This window comes from Dendrobates tinctorius, unplaced genomic scaffold, assembly GCF_039654945.1.
Source record: "Dendrobates tinctorius isolate UK_male_01 unplaced genomic scaffold, ASM3965494v1 ptg000063l, whole genome shotgun sequence".
Classification (NCBI taxonomy): Eukaryota; Metazoa; Chordata; class Amphibia; order Anura; family Dendrobatidae; genus Dendrobates; species Dendrobates tinctorius.
The window spans coordinates 16,100,161-16,119,900 of NW_027361731.1; the positions used below are offsets into that span (position 1 = coordinate 16,100,161).

Sequence of the window (19,740 nt, forward strand, 5' to 3'; positions counted from 1 at the left end):
TGTTGCCGGCCACATCCTGGTTATAAAGGGCACCTTGGGCCGCTATTTGTCCTTTCAATGTGTTAACGGCCAGTCCCTGCTCTAAGCCCTTCTGCAGAAATTCAAGAATTTTGCTAACTGGAGCCTATCCTGAACCTTTGCCTCGGAGGTGGACAGAAATTTTCTCCAAGTTCTCCCATAGGCTCTCGTTGTAACCAGTTTCCTACTCTTTTGTAGTGTAGAGACTAAGCTTTCCGAGAACCCTCTTTACCTCAGCAGTGCCCTTTCAAATTCCATGCTGTAAAATGGAGGTTCACTGCCTGAGGGTGTAATACTGGTCCCTGAGACAGTAGGTCCGGGAGATCTGGTAGGACCCAAGGGTCGGTTATCGAGAGCATGCTCAGCCAGGAGAACTAATTTCTTTTTGGCCAGAAGGGGGCTATTAGTATCATTCTCGCTCCGTCCTCTCTGACTTTTCTTATGACCGCCGGAATGAGAATGATTGGGGGAAAGGCATACGTCAAGTTGTTTGTCCATGGGAGCATAAAGGCATCCAGGGCCCGGGGATTCCCCCTGGGGTCTAGGGAACAAAATGCTTCCACATTTTTGTTTTTGTAGTCGGCAAACAGATCTATGCCTGGGGTTCCCCACATCTCCACAATCTGCCGAAAAATGGACTGTTTTAGGACCCATTCTCCCTGGCGCAATTGGGTGCGGCTCAGAAAGTCTGCTGTCTGGTTCTCTGTTCCCCGTATATGCAATGCAGAGAGAGATAGGAGGTTTGTCTCGGCTAGGGTGAGGAGTTTGGAGGATGTGTTCATTAGGGCTCGGGACCTGGTTCCCCCCTGGTGATTTATATATGTCCGAAAATATGCGGACGTTATGACCTCACAGCACTGGTAGGAAATGTGTTAGGGCATAACCCACTGCCAAGAGCTCCTTTTGGTTTGAGGAGGCTTCTAATTCCTGACCTCCCCATTCCCCCTCAGCCACCCTGCTGTCCATGTGTGCTCCCCAGCCCATGGGACTGGCGTCCGTGGTAATTATGTGCTTTATTTTTATTACCCAGGGGATCCCTCTGGATAGATTGGCGTTGTTTCCCCACCAGGCTAGGGAATGAGTAGTTTTGGAACTTAGCGTCAAGCCACCCTCCAAGTGGCCTCCCAACGTTAACTGGTTGGCCAGGACGTCCCATTAAAGTTCTCTGGTGTGTAGTTTTCCCATTGGACCGCTGGTAGGCAGGCTGAGAGGGACCCCAGTAGGGACATCGCTTTCCTTAGTGTCATGGAGGGATTCGCTATTGCTCTTGCCACTAGTTGTGCGACTTTTTGTTTTTTGTGGTATGGGAGACGACACTCTTGCCTGTTTGAGTCCAGTGTGAGTCCTAGGAACTCCTGTACTTTGCTGGGCTCCAACCTTGATTTTTTCAGGTTTAGAAGCCAGCCGAGGTTCTGTAGAGTGTCCATCACCATCTCCCTTTGTTCCCTGCAATTTTGTGCTGAGTCGCTCGCTATTAAAAAATCGTCCAGATATGGGATTATTAATATGTCCCTCTCCCTTAGGTGGGCCATCATTTCTGCCACTATTTTTGTAAATACCTGTGGGGCTATAGATATTCCGAACGGCAGGGCTCTGTATTGAAATTCCCTTACCACCCCCTCTATAGAGACTGCAAGTCTCAGGTATTTCCGGGAGTCTTTGTGAATGGGGATGTGATAATACGTGTCGCTGAGGTCTAATACTGTCATAAAACAGTTCGGGGACTTGACTTTGATGGTGGATTTGATTGACTCCATTTTGAATTTTTGGTTTCTGACATAAGTGTTTAATTTTCTTAAGTTTATTATAGTCCGGAAGGTGCCGTCTGGTTTGGTCACCAGAGACAGCGGGGAGTAGAACCCTTTGCCCCTCTCCTGAAGGGGAACCTCCTGGAGGACTCCTTTCTTTACCAAATTTAAGACCTCGCATTCCAGAGCTTTTTGCTCTTGAGTAGAAGACCTTAGCGGGGTCACCACGTATTTTTGGGGTGGGAGAGAAAGAAAGTCTACCCTCAGGCCCGACTTGATCAAATTTAATAACCACGGGCTGTTTGAGATTTCCCTCCAGGCTGGAAAGAAAAGGATTAATCTTCCTCCCACCCTGGGCAAACTGTCACTTGGAGGGTTTCTTATGCCAGGAAGAACTGCCAAAGAGGAACCCTCTTTCTCTTTTTCTTCCCTCGTCCCATCTCTGTTCCCTCGGGGCTCTTTTCTGAAAAATTTTTTTGTTCCGAAAGGATCTTTTAAATGCCGCCAGTCCCAGGTTCGGAAACCTCTTTTTCTTATCCCCTCCTTTCTGAAAGATGTCATCTAGCGTCTCGCCGAATAGGAATTCTCCCTCACAGGGGATGGAACAGAGCTTCATTTTTGTTTGTAGGTCTCCCGGCCAACATTTGAGCCACAAGGTTCTCTGGGCTGCGTTTGAAAGTGCTGCCGCTTTAGATGATAATCGGACTGAGTCAGCTGATGAGTCCGCCAAGAAGGCCGCCGCTCCCCTTATTACCGGAATATATTCCAGAATTTTTTCCCCTTGGTGTGCCTTCTCTCAGTTGTTTCTCGAGCTGGTCTACCCAGACCATTAAGGCTCTGGACGTACATGTGGCCGCTATGGTGAGCCTGAGATTTCCTCCCGCCAATTCCCAAGCTCCCTTGAGAAAAGTATCGGCTTTTTGTTTATCTAGAGGCTCTTTAAGAGAACCCATGTCCTCAAAGGGGAGGGCGAACCTTTTTGAGGCCTTGGCGACTGCTACATCGAGTTTTGGTGCCTTGTCCAAAGATGTGGACGCCTACTCGTCAAAGGGGTATTTTCTCTTAAGGGAAGGGACCGTGGCATTTTTCTTGTCTGGCTTCTCCCATTCTTTTTTAATCAGTCCCTGGATGTTTTCTTTTTATGGGAATAATCTGCATTTCTTTTGGCCCAGTCCTCCAAACATTATATCTTGGACCGATTTATCGGGGCGTGGGTCCAATACCCCCATGGTAGACCTTACTGCTTTCATTAATGTGTCTACTTTTTCTAGGGGGAAACAGTGTCGCCCTCCTGTTTCCTCGTCTGAGGACAAGGAGCCGGAGTCAGATGTGTGTGACGGGATTTCTCCCAATGTTGAGAAGTCCGACTGGGAGCCCACTATAGTGTCCTTCTTTCTTGGTTTATCCCCCTGTTTTAGGGCTGAAAGGGCACTCTGAATCTCCAATCTGTGGATTGTGGATCTGTGGAAATTCCCACACAGCAATGGCATAAAGTGAGACTAGGGACTTTTTTTTTTTTTAAGTGGCGGAGGAATACAGTGCGGAAGGATACCTACCTTCCGTCATTGGATTCCTGCAGCCCGTAGAGAACGGCAGCAACAGCTGATGCTGCAGTTCTCTACCCAAGATCGTCGTGGGACACACTCGTGGACTGCTTCGGATCGTGGGTGAGTATTTTTGTGGTTTGTTATGTTAATATTTATTCCGGAAAAGACAATGGCTTCGGGGAACAATGTGACAAGTATTGGTAAGTATGTTACTCTATGTTATATGTACTGTATGTCTATGTATGTATTGTATGAATGTATTGTATGTATGTAGTATATATGTGGTATGTATGTAGCATGTAGTATGTATGTAGTATGTATGTAGCATGCATGTAGCATGCAGTATGTATGTAGCATGCATGTAGTATATATGTAGTATGTATGTGGTATGTATGTAGCATGTAGTATGTATGTAGCATGCATGTAGTATATATGTAGTATGTATGTAGTATGTATGTAGCATGCAGTATGTATGTAGCATGCATGTAGTATATATGTAGTATGTATGTAGTATATATGTAGTATGTATGTAGCATGTAGTATGTATGTAGCATGCATGTAGTATGTATGTAGCATGCATGTAGTATATATGTGTTATGTATGTAGCATGTAGCATGCATGTAGCATGCATGTAGTATGTATGTAGTATGTATGTAGTATATATGTGGTATGTATGTAGCATGCAGTATGTATGTAGCATGCATGTAGTATATATGTAGTATGTATGTAGCATGTAGTATGTATGTAGCATGCATGTAGTATATATGTAGTATGTAGCATGTAGTATGTATGTAGCATGCATGTAGTATGTATGTAGCATGCATGTAGTATATATGTGTTATGTATGTAGCATGTAGCATGCATGTAGCATGCATGTAGTATGTATGTAGTATGTATGTAGTATATATGTGGTATGTATGTAGCATGCAGTATGTATGTAGCATGCATGTAGTATATATGTAGTATGTATGTAGTATATATGTAGTATGTATGTTGCATGTAGTATTTATGTAGTATGAATGTAGCATGCAGTATGTATGTAGCATGTATGTAGTATATATGTAGTATGTATGTTGCATGTAGTATGAATGTAGCATGTATGTAGTATGTTGCATGTAGTATGAATGTAGCATGTATGTAGTATGCATGTTGTATGAATGTAGCATGTATGTAGCATGTAATTTTTTTTTTTTTTTTTTTTTTTACATTTAACACATTAGCCGGATGATGAGACTACTACTGTCCCATCATTGGCTAATGTGTCAATCACTGTCATGGTAGCAGGCATCGCCCGATGGGACTTGTAGTCCCATCGGACGATGCCTGCACAGACCCCCGAAGCCTGCACAGACCACCGGCAGGCCGGCACAGCCCCCCGGCAGGCCGGCACAGCCCCCCGGAGCCTGCACAGACCACCGGCAGGCCGGCACAGCCCCCCGGCAGGCCGGCACAGCCCCCCGGAGCCTGCACAGCCCCCCGGCAGGCCGGCACAGCCCCCCGGCAGGCCGGCACAGACCACCGGAGCCTGCACAGACCCCCTGGCAGGCCGGCACAGCCCCCCGAAAGGCCCGTACAGACCCCAGAGAGGCTGTACAAGGGCAGGAAAGGGTTTTTCTTATTCCGATACCGGAAGTCCCATAGACTTGAATGGGACTTCCGGTATCGGAATCGGCGATACCGATACTTTTTTTAAAGATCGGCCGATACCATCCGATACGATACTTTGAAGTATCGGACGGTATCGCTCAACTCTAGTGATCACCTAATCAGAAGCACATTAAGTAGAATGAGGTGTATTCTGGCTGGAATTCAACTGACACTGGAATGGAATGGCTGTCAGACATGTAGAGAAGCTGATTTTTATAAAACTGTGCAGTGGTCTGCAGTGGTCTCTTAATTTTTGCTAGAGCTATATATCAGGCTGTGGGAGCATATACCAGGATGGGGGAGCATTTACAAGGCTGGGGGAGCATATACCATCCTGGAGGAACATATAACAGGATGCAGGGGCATATACCAGGCTAGTGGAGTATATACCCGGCTGGGGGAGCATATAGCAGGATAGGATAGGAGAGCATAATCGAGGCTGAGGGAGCATATACCAGGAAGCAGAACCATATACCAGGCTGGGGGAGCATATAATAGGCTGGGTGAGCACATGAAAGACTGGGGGATAAGGATGGGGGACAATTTACCAGGCTGGGGAAGCATATACCAGGGTGGAGGAGGATATGTTAGGCTAGGAGAGCATATACCACAGGGGAGGAGGATATGCCAGGGTTTAGGAACATACACCAGGCTAGAGCAGCATATACCTTGCTGGGGAAGCATATGCTGGGCTAGGGGAGCATATACCAAGGTGGAGGAGCGTACACCAGGGTGGAGGAGCATACACCAGGGTGCGGGAGCATACACCAGGGTGGGGGAGCATATACCAGGGTGGAGGAGGATATGATGGGCTATGAGAGCATATAGCAGGCTTGGGGAGCATATACCAGGCATGGGGAGCATACACCAGGATGGGGGAGCATACACCAGGATGGGGGAGCATATGCCAGGATGGGGGAGCATATACTAGTCTAGGGGAGAATATACCACGATGGGGGAGCATATACCTGGATGAGGGATCATACACCAGACTAGAGGAGCATATACCTTGCTGGGGGAGCATATGCTGGGTTAGGGGAGCATACACCAGGGTGGAGGAGCATACACCTGCCTGGGGGAGCATATACCAGGTTGGGGGAGTATATACAAGGATGTGAGACCATATATCAGGACTAGCTATTGAACCCGTTCTAAGCCCGGGTGGTGAGCATTTTTATTGGTATATTTTTGTGCTATGTTAAAGGGAACTGTCATGATCCAGGTTGGATTATGACAGATAAATGCACAAGTAACATTTTTTTTTCCTTAAGCTGTGTGCTTAAAGTTATTTTTGCCCCGGTGGCCATTAGGGTCATTGCACTGTGGTGGTTTCAGTTCTAGTTTTGCCCCCGGTGGCCGTTAGGGTCATTGCACTCTGGTTATCTTAGTTTAGTGCACATGATTATGAAGCAGGGGTGATTGCTCTGGCTCTTACCTATAAAAGAGTGTCAGGTGGTTGCAATCACTGTTGGTGATATTGGTCATTTCCAACCATCCCTGGTGGAGGAAGGAGCTAGCGAGAGTTCCTTGCAGCAGTCAGTGTCCTGGTGTGGAAGAAACCACAGTGAGGAGATCCTTGCAGCTCTTGCAACACTTGGTGAAGTAGCAGCGATTCTGGAGGAAAGCTGCATTCTGGTGGTGGACTCTGTTGCTGGGCGCAATAGCAACAGAGCAAAGCTAAGTGGTGTTATCCCTGTTTGTACCTCGCCTTTAGTGTGTTAAAGTGCATTGATGGGATTAGTTTTTGCACCGGCCATTTCACTAGAAAGGGCTAGGTGCAGGGCGAGCTAGGGTTTTTAGGTATCCGGTTAGGAGTGTAGAGACACTGACTCAGGGGAGTGCAGGAGGTCTCCACGTCCCCGTTCCCTATCGCAGGGCCCTCCATTGTATCGGTTTCCCTGGTGTTTCCCTTAATTGTGTAAATACACCCTGCTGGAGGCAGTGTATCCTGATAGACGTGTAATACTGAAATTCACCTGCTGGAGGCAGAGTATCCGGCTGCACGTTATATTATTTAAATTCGCCCTACTGGAGGCGGTGTATCCAGAGTCACGTGTGTCATATAAATTCGCCGTGCTGGAGGCGGTGTGTCACACGTGACCATCACAGGAACCAGTCACCAGAAATAACGATGTTAACCTGCAAATATGCAGTCAATATGCAGGTTAACGGTGTTATCATGCTGCCTGGTGCTCACACAAAGCCAAATGCAGAGGGGGAAAATGATCTTTGCTCTTGGCAGTATGGTCATTTCAAAAAAGTTTGCTCATTTCTGCATCAAGATGTTTATTGTTCCCAAGTGAGCTCATCCAACAAACACATCACGTAAAGTAGGGTATCAATAATCAATTGTTTACAGAAGGTATAGAGAAACACCTTTGTACATAGAATATCTTCATATGCTATCATGACACGTCTCACCATGACTACTCTGTAATGGTCTTGTACTGGCATGCTCTTGCGCTGTCACTTTTCTAACCAGCCTTCACAATATAGTCCATGGCTGCGCTGGTGGAGATGCTGCACTAAATTCACAGGGTCACTTAGTTCATTGTGTAAGGGTATGTTTCCATAGTAAGGATTCCTCCAGGATTTGCTGCAGATTGGACTCTGCATACAGCCGCAGCGTGCAATCCGCAGCGTCCAGATGTTACAGCATAGTGGAGGGGATTTTATGAAATCCCGTCTCCACTATGCGTGCACGGCCGCATCCGGCAGCCCTGCATAACTGGACAGGCGGCGCATCTTTATACAGTAGATCGCAGAATGTCTATTTATCTTGGAAAACGCTCAGTCTCCGCAAGATAAATAGCCCAGTCTATGAATAGTATGCGATGATTCCGCATGGTTCAATGAACACAATGACAACAAAAGCTGGCAGCGCTTTGGGTGGAGCCGGGTTTCCACTGCGTCCAAAGTGCTGCATATCCGGACCATGGACACATACCCTTAGAGTCAAATTAGCCAATTATTACCAGAGCTAAGTTGTTATCTGGTTTTGAGTAGATTATTACCAGACCCTACTTCTAAATCCTTTCCGCCTACATATTTCTTGTTAACCTCAAATCGGTTTGGCTTCTCACTTGACTGTCCTTCCAGGACCGGTACGGCCGCTAGAAATTCAACATATAATTACAGTAGAATCTGTGACTTCTCTGCATTTAGTGGTCACTACTCACCTGGGTAGTCATATGTAGGAATCTCCTCTTTACACCGCTCCTCACCCCTCACATCTGTCTCTGTAGTATTAATATGGGTCAGATCTTCACCCTGAAACAAATATTGTAAAAGTCACACAGACAGATGGAGAAGTCCCATCTATGATCAGCTCTAATCCTGCCATCTCCACCGTTCTCATTACACAAGTATAAACCATATAATTCTGGTGGATAGAACAAGACTGAGCACAAGACCTTCACAGCCGTCTACACATCATCGGGGAGATCTCATGACACCTTCTCTCCATCTACCTGATGAGCCTGAGAAACATTGGGATCTTCTTGGTTACAGTCCTGTGGAAGAAGAGGACGGGGACATCTCTCTGGTGTTGTCATCTTACTCGATAGATCTGGAGGAAACACATACAGGGACTGAATTCATTCTTTACATACAGATAATTCTAGGCCATGTGGATTTAGTCCTGTCTATTACCTGGTGATGTGAGGGACTGGGGAACCTCCATCATGACGTCCTTGTACAGATCTTTGTGCCCTTCTAAATACTCCCACTCCTCCATGGAGAAATAGATGGCGACATCCTGACACCTTATAGGAACCTGACACATACAAAGATACTGTCATACCCCAATCCCTTCTTAGCATTACTGTATAATGTCCCAGCATTCCCAGCAGTGTCACCTCTCCAGTCAGCAGCTCAATCATCTTGTAGGTTAGTTCTAGGATCTTCTGGCCATTGATGTCCTCATGTTTCAGGGTGTGAGGTGGAGGCCCTGTGATTGGGCTCAGAGGTCTTCCCCATCCCTCAGACAAAGGATCCTGACAGCGATCACTAGAGGTCTTCTTCACTACTGTGTAATCCTGGTTATGGAGAGACATTAATAAATCTCACTACAGACATTTCCACAGTCCTCACCTCTCCAGCCATGACATATCTAAAGAACTCTTGCAGGAGGTGCTATTGATGAGGAAAGGCTGCCATCTGCGGCCCAGCCAAAAATCAAGTGGAACAAAAGTACTGTATGCTGGAAGGGTTGCAGGGGGAGTGACCTTGTGTGCTTGACTGGATCAGGTGACCCATAGGAAAGACTTCCCTAATATAAAAGTCCTGCACGCCCATTCATGATGATATTTGGCACCAGGGAAGGGAGCGGGACAGACATGCTCCAGAGATACCGCTGAGACCAGCGTGGCAGGCCTCAGCATGGAGTCTACGCCACCCAGATGTTGGTCACCATCTGGCAAGGTCTGAATTCCCCAGAAGATATCCCCAAAAACAGCTAACACTCGTCACAGCAAGAAGCTGTGTACTGCTCTGGTCAAGTCTCCGAGTCCCAACTTTGCCTGTCAAGAGCTGATGCCCAGTCCTCTCTGCCTTGAGTCTGAGAGACTTCCACCGATGGTCAAGCTGAGAAGACCCATGCAGAGACTACGACAAGAGAGGCACTCCTGCAATTGAGGAGGAACGGTGTGAGTGAGCAGGGCCGTCACTTCCAGCTATCATCAATGGTACCAGGATCAGCTGGGATTAGGAGTACAGGTTGTGAGGAGGCCGGTTGGTGCGTTAGAGTCTCAACGGGCTTTAATACACTATTTCAGTAAGAGACTTGCGGTCTAGTGGGAAAGCCCGGTGACCCCTGCTAGAACCAGAATTTTGGGTGAGAACTCAAGTGGTGACTCCCAAGACTGGGCGCATCACATTTGTGAAAAGGACACCAACGTTAACTAGAGAAAGACTTTCTTGTTTAGTCTAAACCTGGTATTGTCTCTACTGTTAAATTGCATAGCTACTAACACTAATTGTTTGAAAGTTACTGTTGTATATAAATAGCATTATATCAACCCTTGTCTGTTTCCACCTCGTGATCTCTGCTCGTTGCATCCAGACACCTGCATTACTTTTGGTGTATTCGGCAGGATGCAACATCAGACATAGAGATGGCGGACTAGTCTGTGAACCAAGCCCAGCAAGTGAAATATACACTTGTTGGCTATGCTCAGCAACCTTCCCAAGTTCACAGTGAGCAGTGTCGCTGTGGGACTGGGCAAAGATGCTGAAAAGCATGCTACGCATGTATCCCTTGACCCCTTCTATTCACGCCGAGTCAACCCTCCTGACCCTTAATGGGGAGGCCAGACAGACGGTTACGTACTGCCCACTTAGGGATCGTGACACTGTGGAAAAGGTGATAAAAATCTTGGAGGATATGCATGGTGACACCACGGACCTAAGGTACCTCAGCATGTGTTTGTTCTAGCGGGTCCAAGGGAAAAGTGAGACCATAGTTTAGTATGTTAATGCATAGCATGAAGTGACGGTCCATATCACCAAAAAGACCCAAGATGGGAACTGAAGGCTGGGTCCCTTGGACGAAGTGATGCGGGACCAACTTGTTGCTGGACTGAAGGATCACTCTCTGAAGCAGATTGTAATGCAGCTGCTTTGCAGGTATGTGCAGACTCCACTAGGGGGTGTTGGTGAGAGAAGAGGTCGCACCTGCAGCACCGTGCAGCTGCACAGCGCCACTAGGTGGCGATAGAGAGTGGTCAAAATGAGCCAAGTCAGTAATGGTCTGTAAGGGTAGTGATTAAAGGGGAAAACAGAACTCATGGTCAAATACAAGCTGAGGGTCTAAACCAGATGGAAGCAGAAGAACCAGAGATGTGAGACAGAGAGCGATGTCAGAGTTCAAGCTGAGTCATACACAGAGGGGAATACACCCCAAAATAACACTAAGTCAGGTATAGAGAACAGTCAGGCACAAGTATGGAAGGCAGAGGTAATAGGAACACTGGGGTATAACTGGTCAGCTGCTCAAGCCAAGGACCAAAGCTATCACTGACACGGGATTCCTGCAAGAACACCAAGAAATAGCCACCCCCAAACCAAAGAGAGGCAGAAATAGTTATCCCCGCCATGACCAGGCTGGAAGAGGAAAAGCAGAAAGCAAAACCTGACCTGGGTCATGACACAGATCTTAAAGGAGCACCATGCCTGAATTCCGGTCTGGGCTTTCTTAAGGTCGGGGCCAAAGTTAGAGTCTTGGAGAGAGAGGCTCCAGTTCTCTCCCTCGCGGTCTGGAGTCATGAAGGGGTCATGTCTGAGTCAACACGTACTGGTACGGGAGATATGTTAAGAGATTTGGGACATTCGAGGTGAGCTATGCAGCATCAAGAGGACCCTTGCCGCCAATCCTCTAGCTGATAACCCGACCTCACGAGAGGGGAGGTCAGAGAGGGAAAGTCGCTCCTTTCAGAACACATCATGTCGCGTACGTAGCCCATCGGCAGAACCCAATCGAGAGTGTTGAACCTGTGGTGGAAGGGGACACATTTCAAGACACTGTCCGAATCGAGAAAGGAGGAGATGGGGTGCCCATTAAACTAATGCAACCCACGGTTGTGGAGAATACCATGTGGTTTCGAGCCTCAGAGGGAGAAAAGAATTCTGAGGATATTGTCTCTGAGAGACCCATTATCTGGGCTTAATTCAATGGGCAACACATTCACTACTTGATGCACACGGAGGCATAATTCCCGAAATTGCTTGCTCCAGAAAAGAGCACAGCATCCGAATGGTGGCGGCTAATCAACTGCCTATCCCAGGAGCAGGAGTAGTCTGGATGTCTGTCCGGGTGTCCGGGAAGGATCTGGGCTGAAAAGGAATAGTGTTGACAAAGGGGTCCTGAGGCAGAGGACCCACTGTAACCCTGGGCATGAATGTGCTAAAAGAAATGGGACAATTCTTAGCTAAGGGCCCAGATAAAAACAATTGGACCTGTGCCGCACATAACCCGGCAAGTAAGAAGGTGTTCCAGCAACTATTGCGAGTCAGCGAAATTCAGAAGTTACCTGCTGCCTCCCATTTTGATACAGGAAAGATCTGAATATTTTTCTGCTGCCTCCCAGTAACTCGGCGAAGTACTGATACCAACAGAATCCACAGTGACACTATCAGTGGGACAGACTGTACTCACTATGCCGTTACTGGCTCATGTATCCTTAGAGGATGTGGACATCCATATCGAGCATATAGAGGGAGAAGAAGCGATCTCCGGATTATTGGTTGCCCTCACCCTGGCCAACGTGCGACAGGGACGAATACCTGTGCACTGTAAAATTTTTTAAGTGGAGCTATTCTACAGTTGGTGCCCTGACAAGAAGTGGCCCAAGTCTGTATAATGCTGGAAGATCTCCCCAGAGCTGAAGCTATAGGACTGACACCTGTGGGAAGAGACCCATGGATCTTTGCGGTGTCGCTTGATAGTCAGGAAAACCGAAGTGAACCACTGGCTGGACTTCACCCCTTGGAACAGATGGAGGCCAGCCTCACAGAGTTACAAAAGTTGTGCAGGTTGAACAGTTATTACAGCGATATTGAGATGTGTTTGCACAGCATCAAGATGACTTAGGGTGCATCCATGCTATCACTGATGTGATCTCTACAATTTCCACTGCTCCCATTCGAGAGAGGTATCGGCAGGTCCCATCTCAGATGTACCAGGAGGAGAAAGAACTGTTGGCCCATATGCTGTGCAATGGTGTGATCTGCGAGAGTCAGAGTCCCTGGGTGACTCCCCCCCATTGTGTTCGCTTGGAAAAAGGATGATACCCTGCATGAGTTTCTGCGTAGACTACCGGAGGCTGAAAGAGTGTACTCCTAACCTTTGGCCCGAATTGAAGAGTCCCTATCTGTGCTAGGAAAAGCCAAATATTTTTCCACACTTGATTTAGCCAGTGGCTGCTGGCAAGTCCTGGTGGCTGAAAAGAACTGCCAGAAAACAGCATTTGTCCTCCTATGAGCCTGTTTGAGTACAACCTGATGCCTTTTCGGACTGATGAATGCACCAGGAACCTTTCAGCAGTTTATGGAAAAATGCTTGGCAGGCCGGAACTTTGAAGCCACTTTGATCTATCTGGATGACATAATCATTCATTCTGCCATGTTTGAAGAGCATCTTCACCGGCTGGAGTGGCTTAGTTAAGTGGCCCATTCCAACCGACCTCAGAGAACTGTGAGCATTCCTAGTGCTAGCCGGCTACTACTGCAGGTTCATAAGGGACCACGCCAAGATTGCGGTACCACTCAACGAGTTGTTGCGGGGCATGGCTGGGGGAGCCAAATGTCAATCCATTCAATGGGGACCATGACAAGAGGAATCATTTCAGTCATTGACAGATGCCCCAATCTTGGCGCACCCTGACTTCTCACAGCTCTTCAAGCTGTACACCGATGGAAGCCTATAAGGTCTGGGGGCAGTATTGGCAGAGTTACAATAAGGAAGAGAGCGGGTGATTACATATGCCAGAAGGTAACTGAGAGAGAAAGATAAGAATCCGGACAATTACAATTCGTTCAAACTGAAGATGCTGGTGCTGGTATGGACCATGACTGAGAAATTCACTGAGTATTTGTCGTGGTTAGAAATACACGTGTGGATGGACAAGAACCCACTGGCCTGCCTAGAAAATGACAAGCTGGGAGTGCTAGAACAGCGTTGGGTCGCAAGGATGTCTAAATACCAGTACAAGATTTCCTAGCGGTCCCAGAATACTCAAGCAGACCACTTGTCCCGAATCACCCAAGCCAGACCGAAGACAGACATAAACTGTGTTCCAAATTATTATGCAAAAAGAGTTTAGGAGTGATAAGGTTAGAATTGTTTTGTTTGTCATTTAAACTCATTGATGGTGATGTGTGTCAGGGCTCTTTATATCACTGAAAGCAATGGCAGATACCTGTGCAAATTAGTTTGACAGGCGTGTCCAAATTAAGGCAAGACTACTTAAGAAGGCTGTTCCACATTATTAAGCAGCCTACATTTTTTGCCAAAATGGGAAAGAAAAAGGATGTGTCGGCTGCTGAGAAGCAACAAATTGTGGAGTATTTAGGTCAAGGCATGACTACAATCAACATTGCCAAGACACTTCATCGTGATCATTGCACAATCAAGAAGTATGTAGCTGATTCCCAGCACACACGTGTGCGTGCTGATAAGGAAAAATTAAGGACTCTTTCCAACAGGCAATTGCGTCAGGTTAAAAGAGCAGCTGCAAAAATGCCTTGTCATAGCAGCAGACAAGTTTTTGAAGCTGCTGGTGCCTCCAACGTCCCCCGAACAACAAGATGCAGGGTCCTTCAGAGGTTTGCAGCTGTGGGTAAGCCATCCTGTCGACCACCTCTATCCACTGCACACAAGCAGAAACGGCTCCAGTGGGCCAAACGATACATGAAGACTGACTTCCAAATTGTTTTGTTCACCGATAAGTTCCGTGCAACGCTCGATGGTCCAGATGGATGGAGTGGAGGATGGCTGGTTGATGGACACCCCATGAAAACACGGCTAAGGCGCCAACAAGGAGGAGGTGGAGTAATGTTTTGGGCTGGAATCATGGGGAGAGAGATTGTCGGCCCCTTTAGGATCCCTGAAGGGGTAAAGATGAACTCCATAATCTATGTGGAGTTTCTAAGACAGCACTTCCTGTCATGGTTCAAGAGGAAGAACCGTGCTTTCCACAGCAAGATCATTTTCATGCATGATAATGCACCGTCTCATGCTGCAAATAACACATCTGCATCTCTGACTGCTATGGGCATAACAGAGGACAAACTTATGGTGTGGCCACCATCTTCCCCTGACCTCAACCCCATTGAGAACCTCTGGAGCATCATCAAAAGGAATGTCTATGATGGCGGGAGGCAGTTCACATCTAAGCAACAGCTCTGGGAGGGTATTCTGTCCACATGCAAAACAACTGAAGCACAAACCATCCAAAAACTGACAAATTCAATGGACGAGAGAGTTCAGAAGCTTCTTTCCAACAAGGGGTCCTATGTGCAAATGTAACATCACCTAGAATAAAGTTTTGACTTGAAAACTGTTTGATTTCATTTTGTAATAAGCTGATAATGCTTATAATTTCACAATTGACCATTTTTTTGTTTAAAATAAAAATAAAAAGGTTGAAAACTCTGCTGTGCATAATAATTTGGAACATGCATTTTGAGTGTTTCTTATTTTTAAAAATATACTGTTTTCATGGGCAGTTTGTTAAAAAAATTGCAATTATACTAGAATATTAGATGCCTGGAAAATAACAATGACTGCAATTCATATAGGTAATTTAGAGAAAATATGAGGAAATATTTTTTGCATAATAATTTGGAACACAGTGTAGATGAAGAGCTTGAGGGTGATGACATCCTGGAATTTAGGCATTTTACTTTGACTGTAGTAACCGCTCAGGAGTCTAGAGCAGAGCCCAGACCCATCCAAATTCTTGGCCGTTCAAGGGACAACGCTGAGGAAGTGGGTCGCTCTGGTGCAAAGGCCTGATCATGAAGCTAGGGCTGCTTCACCCTCAAGTACCCTGCAGATCTTAGGCCAGTGGGACAGGCTCTTCCTGAAAGATAGCCTGCTGTGTGGAAAGATTCAACTCCCTTGAGAATTCGATGTTACCTGGCAAGCAGTGGCTCCAGAAGCGCTGATAGTACAGCTGGCTAAAGATGCTCATGAGAGGGGTGCCCACTTCAGTGTAGAGAAGACCTTTAGGGACCTGCAACAACTGGTGTATGGCCTCAACTGCGGCAGAAGGTCAAAGGGGTTTGACAAATATGTCACGGTTGTAAGCTGAACAAACCCCGAAACAGAGGGCTCCTATTTAGGCTATCTGAATCTCTGCACCTTTAGAGGTCCTGATGATCGATGATCTGATGATCGGAACTTCATACAATGGCTACGGGTATTGATTGGTGATGATTGATCACTTCATCTAGTTCCTGGTGGCGACTCCCACCCTCGATCAGACAGCCAAAGCTGAAGCCATAGCCATCTGTCAGAACTTCATTGCATATATGGCTGCCAGAAGTGAATTCATTCCGACCAAGGGGCCTGCTTCCAGGGTCGAGTGATGGCTGAACTATATTGTATCTAAGGAAATGACAAATCCAGAACCTGGTTGAGAAGTTTTGGGAAGTTGAATATTCAAGTCGATGCCCAGTGTCAGGAGGACAACTTCAGCCAGGGGACCATGTAAGTGTGTAGGCCAAACGAACTGGGAACAAGTTGGATCATCGTTTGGAAGCGCTACCCTACCGAGTTGTGAGGAAGATTCATCCGAATAACTCAGTCGACAAGATTTTTCCTGAGGGAGATGATGTCGTAGCACCTCAGGTGTTGCACAGGAATAAGCTGCGGCCCTGCTCTTCTGAAGCAGAAGACCGTAACGAGGCATGGCTACCAACAAAAGTGACTGAGGTCACGCAAAATGGAGTCTTAGAGGAAGAGAAAGAATGACTTGCAGGATCGATGAGTTCACTAGAGATGTCTTTGCTGCTCTTGAGTGAGAGAGAAAACTAACTTGGAGTCAGTTTGCCTCCTCCAGTTGCTGAGTCTCCAGGTACCCCAGACGCACCTCTACAGGAAGAGCTCAGGTGGACTGAGCTGGCCAATGACGGAATTCCCCGTCTGGTCCCACATACATCAGAAAACAAAGGAGTTAAACTGTTGGCCGAACTCGGCCTGCCTGTGGGGAAACTCCGAACTCGAAAGAATTAGGCTATGTGCACACGTTTCGGAAATGCCGCAGAAATTTACGCGGGAATTCCGGAATTCCATTCCGCAGGAAATATGCGATAAAACCGCATTTTAATTCACGCCTATTTCCCACGGAAAGACTAGCGATTTGCAAGCGTAATTAGCTTGCAAAATGCTAGCGTTTTCCAAGCGATCTATAGCATCGCTTGTAAAACTGATTTACAGGTTGGTCACACTCGTCAAACATAGTGTTTGACGAGTGTGACCAACTTTTTACTATTGAGGCTGCCTATGCAGCATCAGTTGTAAAAAGATCTAATGTTTAAAATAATAAAAAAAAATAAAAAATCGTGTTTTTCTCACCTTCCGAGGTCCCGCGCAGCATCCCCGATCATCGCGATGCTCCCGGCAGGTCCCGTTCCCAGTGATGCATTGCACCAATGACCTTTGATGATGCCGTGGTCTCGCGAGACCGCTACGGCTGAGGCCTGCTGACGCTGCAAGGGACATCGGAAGGTGAGAATATGACGATTTTTTTATTTTAATTTTATTTTTTACAGGGATATGGTACCCAGGGCCTGGAGGAGAATCTCCTCTCCCCCAGACCGCGGGTACCATCCGCAAATGTTCTGCTTACTTTTCCCATGGTGGGCATAGCCACATGCAGAAAGTAAGCAGACCAATGCATTACTATGTGTGCAGATTTTTCCGCGATGCAATTCCTGCGTGGAAAAATCCGCAGCATTAGCACAGCATGTGCGGAATGCCATAGGATTGCATGGGATGCTCTTTTTTTTGCATTTTTGCAGCAAAATCGGCATTTAAAATCGCCTTGAAAACGCAAAAAAAACCGCTATATGTCAACACAACCTTACACTCACCCGAGGACTGGCGAGCAAAAAGGGGGGAGGAATGTAAGAAGAAGCCATGACATATCTGCAGGACTCTTGCAGGAGGTGCCATTGATGAGAACAGGCTGCCATCTGCTGGTCAGCTGAAATCAAGTGGAACCAAAGTATGCTAGTAGGTTTGCAAGTGGAGTGACCTCATATTCTGGACTGGATCAGGTGACCCACAGGAAAAACTTCCCTGCTATAAAAGCTCTGGGCACCCATACATGAGAAGATTTTGCACCATGGAAGAGAGTGGGGCAGACTTGCTCCAGAAACACAGCTGAGACCAGCATTGCAGGCCTCAGGGGGGAGTCTACGCCACCTAGGTGTTGTTCACCGCATGGCAAGTTCTGGATTCCCCAGAAGATATCCCCAAGAATGGCTTACACTGGTCAGATACAGAAGCTGCGCCCTGCATTGGTCAATTCTCTGAGGTTCGACTATGCCTGTCAAGAGCTGAAGCCCAGTCCTCTTCGCCTTGAGCCTGAGAGACTTCCGCCTATGGTCAAGCCGAGGAGACCCGTGTGGAGAATGCGACAGGAGAGTCACGCCTGCAATTGCATAGGAACGGTGCAAGTAAGCAGGGCCATCACTTCCAGTTATCGTCACTGGTCAGCTGGCATTAGGAGTACAGGTTGGGAGTGGGCCGGCTGGTGCGTGGGAGGCTCAATGGGCTTTAATAGACTGCATCAGGAAGAGACTTACAACCTAGCGGGAAAACCCGGTGACCCCCGCTAGGGCCAGAGCTTTGATTGAGAACTCACGTGGTGACTCCCAAGACTGGGCGCACTACCTTTGTGAAAAAGACACAAGCATTAAATAGTTAAAGACCTTCTTGTTTATTCTAATCCTGTTGTTATTCCCTCTACTGTTAAATTGCTACTAACACTAATTGATTAAAAGTTACTGCTGTATATAAATAGCATTATATCACCCCCTGGCTGTTTCCGCCTCGTGATCTCTGCTCGTTGCATCCAGACTCCTGCATTACAATGTAATGTGATGTCATCAGAATCTCTCACCTCTCCAGTAAGCCGGAAGAGGATCTCTAGGGTGAGCTGTAACATCCTCTCCGCCATCTTGTCTCTGTCCATATCCATCCTTGAAGGGTCAAGGCAGATTGTGTTGTAGATGTCAATGCGAAAGATAATATTTATCAGGGACCTGAATGGAAAGAAGGTGAGATTATGTAAAATCATACAAAATACTATGGAAAAAACCCCACAAATTACTGGGTTGGTGTTGCTAGCTGAGAGCAATAACCTGATATGTAAAGTTCAGACAGTAACATCATTACAGGCGCCTCTTCATGGTCTTCCCTCTTCTTCCATGCAGGGACACCGGTTTCCTCTCCCTCCATGCAGAGACGCGGGCACATTCACCGCCCCAGTCACGCAGAGCGGTCCTCAGCGTGTTCCCTGCTTCCTGGCCTGTGTCTGCGCACCGCACCTCTCAGTGTGCGCTCCCATGTTCTTAAGGGGGCAGCTTTTCCACATAGTAAAATGCCTCCAGACAACAGCTGGGAGGCATTTAGTTTAAGAGTACACCTGCAAGATGGATCCCAACCAATAGCTGGGAGGCATCTTGTTTTAAAGGCACCCTCCCCAATTGGGCGATGTCAAGCACTACAGTGAATTATTAGTATGTGACGGGGTCTCTGAGTGAAATTGTGAGTTCCTCTGGTACTGATGCGGCCAATGTCCTGAGCCCTTAGTCCCTGGTCACTGTGTGGACAGTTCCTGAACCTTGTCCTTGGTCCTAGTGAGGCCAGTGCCTGAACCTTGTCCACGTCCTGTGAATGGCCAGTTCCTGAATCAGTATCCGAGACCTGTGTCTCTGAATGTGTGATATCAGAGTACCCCATATACCTGGACTGCTACAACCAGTCTCCGAATTACGCCGGGGTCACACTTGGGAGTGTGATGCGAGAAACTCGCAGGAGTCTCTCGCATCTGTAGCAGAGTGTATCTTCTGATAATGATCACACAGGAGAACTTCACTGAGCAAGTTATCTTCAGTAAACAGTATTTCCTTCATATGGGTAAACATGAGATATGAGAATATAGCAGCACACAGCCCGTGCTGCTGGCATATAATACACTCAAAAGCAAATGTAAAAGTAAAAACAACAAGAGAGCTTCCCTCCCCACAATACAGCAAACATATAACTTCAT

At 47.1% G+C, this 19,740-nt stretch overlaps 2 protein-coding genes across 2 annotated transcripts in view; both read right to left on the bottom strand.

Moving 5' to 3' along the window:
- The window catches only part of LOC141094243 (uncharacterized), a 1,213,871-nt gene that overhangs the window by 465,262 nt on the left and 728,869 nt on the right, over window positions 1–19,740 (bottom strand). The gene's annotated exons all lie outside the window — the stretch shown is intronic.
- The window catches only part of LOC141093939 (uncharacterized), a 197,074-nt gene that overhangs the window by 168,355 nt on the left and 8,979 nt on the right, over window positions 1–19,740 (bottom strand). Inside the window, exons 2-6 of the mRNA XM_073579620.1 lie at window positions 18,589–18,730; window positions 8,818–8,997; window positions 8,612–8,735; window positions 8,431–8,528; window positions 8,140–8,230 (exon numbers count right to left, since the gene is read on the bottom strand). Of these exons, the coding sequence (XP_073435721.1) occupies window positions 8,140–8,230; window positions 8,431–8,528; window positions 8,612–8,735; window positions 8,818–8,997; window positions 18,589–18,666 (571 nt within the window). The 5' untranslated portion in view covers window positions 18,667–18,730. The remainder of the gene's footprint in view (window positions 1–8,139; window positions 8,231–8,430; window positions 8,529–8,611; window positions 8,736–8,817; window positions 8,998–18,588; window positions 18,731–19,740) is intronic.